This window comes from Brachyistius frenatus, unplaced genomic scaffold (assembly GCF_029030835.1).
Source record: "Brachyistius frenatus isolate BFR_SWC_R1_liver_20210118 unplaced genomic scaffold, ASM2903083v1 Contig_32, whole genome shotgun sequence".
NCBI lineage: Eukaryota > Metazoa > Chordata > Actinopteri > Embiotocidae > Brachyistius > Brachyistius frenatus.
The window spans coordinates 2,861,817-2,869,493 of record NW_027210631.1 but is presented as its reverse complement, the minus strand read 5'-3'; the positions used below and the strand labels follow the sequence as shown (position 1 = coordinate 2,869,493).

The following is a 7,677-nucleotide window of genomic DNA, read 5'->3' as shown; positions in this document are numbered from 1 at the left end:
GTCACTCATTAGTGAGTTTGATATAATTATAGTCAGAACTACAAACATGGCACCCGCGGACAAGCGCACTCCGATCACATGATCCACTCTTATAAAAGGGGCCGCCGTCGAGGCGAGAAGGTGCCAAGTCGTGATCGTGAAAGTGAAACTACGCGGCGGCAGGAATACAGTTTAGATAGCACGGCGGACAGGGACAATGGTCTGGTCCGGGTTTGGACTATTTGGCGAACATGTTTTAAATCAGCACCGACTCATCAGATGGACCTGGTTTCATGCTGCGCTGTGATGGTTGTCCTGCTCGGAGCTGCTCCTTTCTCCAGCGGCGGTAGGTGCAGAAGAAACCCCCTTTAAATTATACCGATTTAATTTAGGTGTCTTCTGCAGTGATCTGAGACCATGCAGAATAACAGCAAAGAAGGAAATACATTCTTCTGTTTTTATTTCAACCATTAATTAATTAATTAATTAATTAATTATTTTGACTTTTATGATCACAGTTTGTACTAATACTACATTTTATCATATGTTTCGGTCTTTTTTTTAACCACGAATATGTAAATACGAACTCTTAACAGGAACACAGAATTAACAATATAAGAATTCTATTTAAAAAAAAAACGGTGTCTGGATCTCTGAATCCGTGTTGCAATGTTCAAATTTACATTTTCTTTCAGACGGAAACTCTTGTCCATGCCCAGAAATTCCAAAGTGGGCTCAAACCCAACTTCCAACAAAGAACTGCTTTCAAGTTGAAAAGAGTTTCCGCTACATCTGTAATGATGGTTACAAGAGGAAAGTGGGAACCTCAAATCTCATCAGATGCCAAGAAATGAACGGTGCTCTCCAGTGGACCCGTCCAACCCTCCTCTGTATACGTAAGAGTTATTTTCTGTCTTTATATTTTAAGATCTCAATTATAAAGTCATTTTATAAAGTTACTTAAGTGAAGCAGTGTCCTTCCAGGAGCACATGCACAGCTCTGAGCTATATTGGGCTCAGGTAGCAGGAGCCAGGGGTTTAAGACTAACCCTAACTCAGTAACATAATCCATAAGCAGATAGACCCTTAATGACACTGCAGAGACCCAGAGTTATGATGTCATCCACCAGTGCAAGCTGAGAATACAGATTCTTGTGTGCTCAGTCTCCAACTCGTGAAACCGGTCTATACGATTCCCAAAAGATATCAAGTGAATTTATCAGTTTTTCCAGAGAGTTGTGGAGGGAGAATTTCTCACCGGGACCAACTCCGTCGGCCGTTTCTTCCCCATTAAGTTGCTCCCTGAGTTTAACTTGTTAAAACTAAGTTGTGTCAGAGAATTGTGAGTAATTTACCTTAAGGAACACAGCAAAGTAAAAAACAGTCTTTAATTCAGTAAGTCAGTAATTATATACCCTCATCAAGACTTGAATCATTGGTTGTGTGTGCTTTGTGGGCTGGAGGTGTCGTTGCTCTTATATATACCCAACCCTTCTCTCTGAACAAAAACAAATAACTGAAAACCACAAATGAGGTAATTACACTACAAACAAAATATCAATAGCACTTATTACATTTTTGTATAAAGTTAATTTAATGCTGGTCTTTGAAATACTGCAAAAATATGCTCATTTTCAAAATCTTTTTTGTGAATGTTGATTGAATAGTGATATAATGTTGACATTTTTAAAATGCTTGCACCACATTTTAATAGCCTAATTGTAACATCTACTACTACCAGTAGCAACTAATAAAAAACATACAATTTACTGCTTTTTATAAAGAGATCAAATTAATATTGAGCAGAATTCAGTTAAGCCTATTGGTCCGGCCCTCCACAACAGTCCCAGTTTCTCATGAGACCCCCTGGGAAAATGAATTGCCCACCCCTGCTCTAAACCATACGTGCACAGTGTTGAAGGTGGTATAAAGTATCTACCTTCTTTCATGATGATCAGAGTGGGTGAAACAATGTTAAACAGGCATTAGAGACATGAAGTTGTGTGATTATTAAGGGAATTATACGGTGTCACTGAGGTGCAAAACACAACGACAAAATTAAAACACAATAACAAAAAGAAAACACAAAAACTCCCCAAAAAACTGTGGTCCTGAGGGGGAAAACACAAAAAGAAAAAGAAAACACAACCACAAAAATGAGCAGGCCTGAAGTGTAAAACACAAATACAAAAACAAAACAAAAACACAACAACATTAAAGAACAGTCCTGAAATGCAACTTCCAGCCCAAAAATTACAGAAAAAGCGTCATCAGCTGGTCCGTCAACTTTTTGTTTTTGTGTTTTGCACTTTAGGACTGCTCGTTTTTGTTGTTGCGTTTTCTTGTTGTTGTTGTGTTTTGCACCGCAGTGCCACCGTAGCATCGGCAGGAAAGAAGAATAGCACCAGTGATAGTACAACTGTGGCACATGTTTGTTTAAGTTTTTCATGATCGGTCCTTGTGGATAGGATCAAATATTATCCTGCCAACATCACTGCACTAAGTCAACAAAACAATACAAAAAGGAGAGGGGATAAAGCAAAAACACATGAATACATACAACATGTTCCAATGCCCCCTGAGGTCATAACACAGCCTTACAAATCCAGCATCCATCCAACTATGTTTGGTATCACTTTATTGATTGAAATGATAACTATTTAAATCTGAATTAAATTGAAAAGGTGTTGTCAATAAACAGTCTATTCAGAATACCCACAGAAGAACCAGCAGGAAGGAAACCCTAACCTGAAATACCTGAACACAATGCCAAGAACCAGCTCCAAATACATGGACATGCTTCAACTCCCAAAAGGCCAGCCAACACATGTTAGTGTGCTGCTGAGGAATTCAAATTCATGGGCACGTGTAAAGATCCCCTGTACCTTACAGTCATGGTTCAGTACCCAATTTAGCGGAGTATGTATTTGTCCGTGAATCACCAAAAGATTTTTGGGTGCGACTCAACATACTTTCTTTGGGTTTTTTTGTTCAGCTGATGGAGGTGATACAGTTGACTTACTTACAGTATGTTGTTAAAACTCGGGGGGGGGGGGGGGATAAGGCTTTATATTAGTGCCTTTGGTTGTCTAATCAAATCACCAGTTTGCTCTGTGTGACCGAAAAAATATCAGGTAACATCAGTAAACAAAATTTGAGCAGTGATGCATTTAGCATTCTTTCAACATAAAGTGAGACAACACAGAAGATGTGCTACAAATAAAAGAAAGCATTTGTTATTTCTGTGTTGAAATCTGTTCTCCATTCATTAAATGAGGATAAATCCTTTTAAATTTAGATTTAAACTCACTGAAACAGATTTAAACAGACAATCTGAGCATAGATCAGTGTCATCGGAGTACAGTGAAATATGAGGGAAGACCAAAAAGATCAGGGGCCGCTGCTGTTGTGTGTGAATGGAGTACAGCACATTGTGTTATGTTGCTATATCAACACATCAACATAACAACATTGTGTTATGTTGGTGCTATGGTGATATGTGCGGACCTGAATTTTGGCACTCTAGCTCTCCAACATGACTGCCCCTCTGCTCACAGCTCCATCAAAACACACTTCTATTCACCTGATTTGACTCCTTGGGATTTCTTTTTCTGTTCTGTAATAAATGGACACAAACTTTGCTGTGCTGTCTGCTGAAGTTTCAGGTGCATGGTACCGTCACACATGAGCACACACCAAAGGTCCCAAAAATGTATGGAACTCAGATACTGATGTTTATCTCAACTTGGATTACTTACTCACAAAAGTTATTGTTCATCAGTCAAAAGATGCTGTTACATCAGCAGGATTAATGCTTATTTTCACTTTCAAGTTGATGATCAAACTTTCGTTCTCATTTATCGTGTTTCAGCTGATCCAAAGAGAACCACAACAAAACCACCAAATACCATAGTAACAAGTAAGTGAATTGTATGGATCAACAGGAAAATAATGTTTGCTATTAAATCAACATGTTGTGTTAAATTAGGATGCTCATCATAAAAGAGCAGGAGAATTCTTATCAAAGTAGTTTGTGTGTGTGTGTGTGTGTGTGTGTGTGTGTGTGTGTGTGTGTGTGTGTGTGTGTGTGTGTGTGTGTTTAGCATGTGTTTAAACATAAACTTTACTTAAATCTTTCTTCCATAAATCTTTGAGGAATATATAGAGTAGTTATACAGAGTCACACTTAATATGAGCAAGAGATGTCTTTTAAAAAAATTGTTTATTTCATGTGTTATTAATGATGATCTGACTTTGCAGCGAGTCACAGTGATATTCCCCGTGACCTCATCACTACCACCTCAGCCAGTGAGTTCCCTATTTGCATGAGTGTTGGAGACCAACAAATACTAAAAGAATACTAATAAACTAATAGGTACAAGTGATGAAAGTAAAAAGAATACAGTCCAGATCATTTGTATTATAACAGTGGTCGTAGTTGTGCAGCAGCAATTATGTTTGTAGTGATGATTAGAAGCAGCGGTTGTAAAGGTGATAATACTGATATTGTGGTATTATATGTAGTAGTTGTACTAACGTGTGGCATGTTAAATCTAAATCTAAAACTTTGTACGCTGCTCACTCATGAAAGTTTCAATACCACACAGTCACTTGTAAATTGTGCACAAGTTAAGATGCTCCAAATCGCAACAAGTGTTAGAAGAAGCAGCAGCAACAGATGCTGATTTTTATCAGAGCTGTAATATAAGCAGCAGGAGATGTTGTCGTGCTTTTAGAAATAATAATAGAAGTAAATCTCTTTTCTTATCAGCAGCAACTTCCACTGGTCTCCATTCGACGCGGAGTGCAAACACCGTAACGTCAGCGGCTGGAGAAACAAGCAGCGTGGAGCCGACCCAACACGGTAAACACCTCACGGTCACACGCACGCCAAGTCGTGACATCTAACCGCATCCACTCTGCACGCTCACGGACTCGCCTCTTCTGTTGATCCGTGATGTTCCCTATTGAACAGACAGCAATATTAAAAGAAACTACTGGAGAGATAAGACGTGAGCCACATGACAAACCATCTGGAACTGAACCCACAAGTTCCAGTTTCACTTCGTCCCTCGATTGTCAACTTCCAATGACAGCGTTCACAATCGTGACGTTTCTTTTGACAACTAATTGTCATACAAACAATTACGACTAATAATGTAATTGTCCTTTCTCTCTCCTCATTCTATGCAATTATTATAGTATAAGTCTGATCATAGTTTAATAATACACATGCACCTTATGAAAAAGAGCCATTTAGCAGCATTGAACATTGAAACAAATGAATTTAAATAACATTTCTGTTTGCTTTTTATACTTTGTAATCAAAAAAATTGCAGATATGACAGTTTATTTCTGAAATATACAAAGAAATGACTGACAATGACGGGTACCAATGATCAAAATTAACAATGTACTATGATGGCACGTGTTCTCTATTGATGTGCCATTAAACCATAGCAAAAGAAGGGCAACGAGATGAAGTGATTCAAATGTATTTCGGGCTGGAGGAAATTTTTTTCCATTGCAATGCTGTGAGTTTCCCACCAGGAAAGATTAGCAAGCGCTAAATTTGGATTGAGCTTTTAGACCTTACAGACATCTTTCTACTTTACATTCAACTCGCACCACCTTTTACCTCTAAATGTAAAACTGTTTATGAATAATCTACCAACAGGACAATCTTATTCAGACCTTTTTTGTTTCTGTAGAAGTAGATTCAAAGACGTGGAGCACAGTCACGACTGAGATGACTCAGACCTCCACATTTTCACCGAGCACTGCTCACCCCTACAACGTCTCACCTGCAGGGCCCCACAGAGGTAAGAATAAACAGTTAACTCACAAAACACTGTTCTTCTTCTACTTGAAAAACTCTCAGTCAATGATGTTGTCTCTAACTGGATACACCTTTGGCCAGATGATCAGAGGTCATTGTTTACTGTTGCAGGACACGATGCCGACATACAGTTTAGAATTTCTCTGAGTTTCATTATAACCTTTGATGTTCAGTTCCACAGACGTTATTGTCTTTCTCTCATACTTAAACATCTACTTTAAAAAAATCACAAGGAAGACATTGTGTTTAGTGAAATGCAACCCTGTCATACTCTTTGCTTTCTGTGGAGACACTGAGAAATTTTGAAGAATACACAAGGAGAAATTCATATTTTTCTCTAATTACCAGGAGTTGCCGAAGCAGCAGGCATCTGTGCTTCAGTGGTGATCATCAGTGCTTTGATTGGGATGAGCTTATTTCTGTATCGAAGGTAAGTTAGACAAAAAAAACACGTCAAAACATTGTACTGAAATCGAGGGCCTGGATGGACTTCACTCAAATATCATTTTGTTGGTTATACCGTCTTCTACGAGTGTGCCATATCATATCCTTCACGATAATAACGGTATCATTTTTCTGACGATATAAAAAATGTATATCGCAATAAAGGAAATCTACCGACATGTTTTTGTTTAGGTTTTTTTAATGAATATTGGAAGACATAATGTTACTTTCATGCTTACATCAATCCTAGACCCTTTTTTTTTTTTTACATTTGATGTAATCAAAATCAATAATCAAATATTTTTCAGTATTTTGTCATATCGTCAATAATATCGTTATCGCAAACATACCCTGATATATTGTGATATTATTTTTGAGCCATATCGCCGACCGGTTCCTTTTTATTTCAGGAAGTGTAAAAACAACATCCCACCGCACCAACAACACGAATTCGTACCCATGAATCAAGATCCAGCTGAACAGGCGTTGGGTTCGGACGGCTGTTACATATAGCAGCAACAGTGAGCTACTGGAGGAATCGTCCCGATGCACTGAAGCTTGGGTTAAACAGCTTAACAGAAAAATGAGAAGAAATGTAAAAAAACTGAACTGGTAGCTGCTCTGACAACAATACTATAGTATCATTGTAAATAAATAGTAAATTGATCAACTGGAGTAATATGCAGTTAAATACTGTGAATGAAATGACTGATCCTTTGTATAAGCTGGAAACAGACCTAAAAGTAATTGTATTGAACTTGAAATAACTTTAGTGAAGGTGGTGGTGTTGGTTGACTGAAATGTCAGCATTAACGAATTGCTGAATGAGTAAGTTAATCAATAAAAATGAACAATGTTTAACTTACATAGTTAATGCATCCACAAAGTTGTTTTTTCCATCCTCTTTAAGGTTACAAACATAAGGTCTAAATTATAATAAAGACATTTAGAAGACATAAAACACATGTGAAGTATTAAACGAATACAGTGGGATTAAAGGTCCATTTTCACTTACTGAGCCTCTTTTTGTTCTTGTGTGTTTGGGGGGAAAGAGGCTCTGCAGGCCAAAGGGGCGGTTATATAGTTTCCTGCCCATGAAATGGACCAACCAGGATGTAGCATTGATGTGAGGATGTCAGGTACAGTCAGGTCTTTTTTAACTTGTGATGTAACAGAACTGTTCAAATATAACTAAAAATAAAAACACGTTTGCAGCTGCTGCTTTGAGTCATTCCTCACCATGGCGTTTATGATTTTAAGGGCTCAGCAGGCTCGCTAACTGAAGAGCACCAAACTAGCAGGACTAGGTTTGAAGTTAATTGGCAAACATAGCTGGCCTGTACTTCTTCAGCTATCAGCTGAGTACCGGGCATCACAACATCACATCTTATCTTTTCAACTGAGCTTGTGTAACA

At 38.1% G+C, this 7,677-nt stretch overlaps 1 protein-coding gene across 4 annotated transcripts; it reads left to right on the top strand.

Moving 5' to 3' along the window:
* Positions 1-99: 99 nt before the first annotated feature.
* il15ra (interleukin 15 receptor subunit alpha) lies at positions 100-7,276 on the top strand. 4 transcript variants are annotated; one of them, XM_069700119.1, is made up of 8 exons: positions 101-325; positions 675-875; positions 3,851-3,898; positions 4,240-4,287; positions 4,754-4,843; positions 5,691-5,801; positions 6,167-6,248; positions 6,673-7,276. In XM_069700119.1, the coding sequence occupies exons 1-8, from the start codon at positions 259-261 to the stop codon at positions 6,773-6,775; spliced, it is 750 nt and encodes a 249-aa protein (XP_069556220.1). In that variant the 5' UTR covers positions 101-258; the 3' UTR covers positions 6,776-7,276. The 4 variants fall into 4 exon arrangements, with proteins under 4 accessions (XP_069556222.1, XP_069556221.1, XP_069556220.1 ...); XM_069700117.1 differs by having other exon boundaries at positions 4,751-4,843; XM_069700121.1 differs by lacking the exon at positions 4,240-4,287 and having other exon boundaries at positions 100-325.
* Positions 7,277-7,677: the final 401 nt, after the last annotated feature.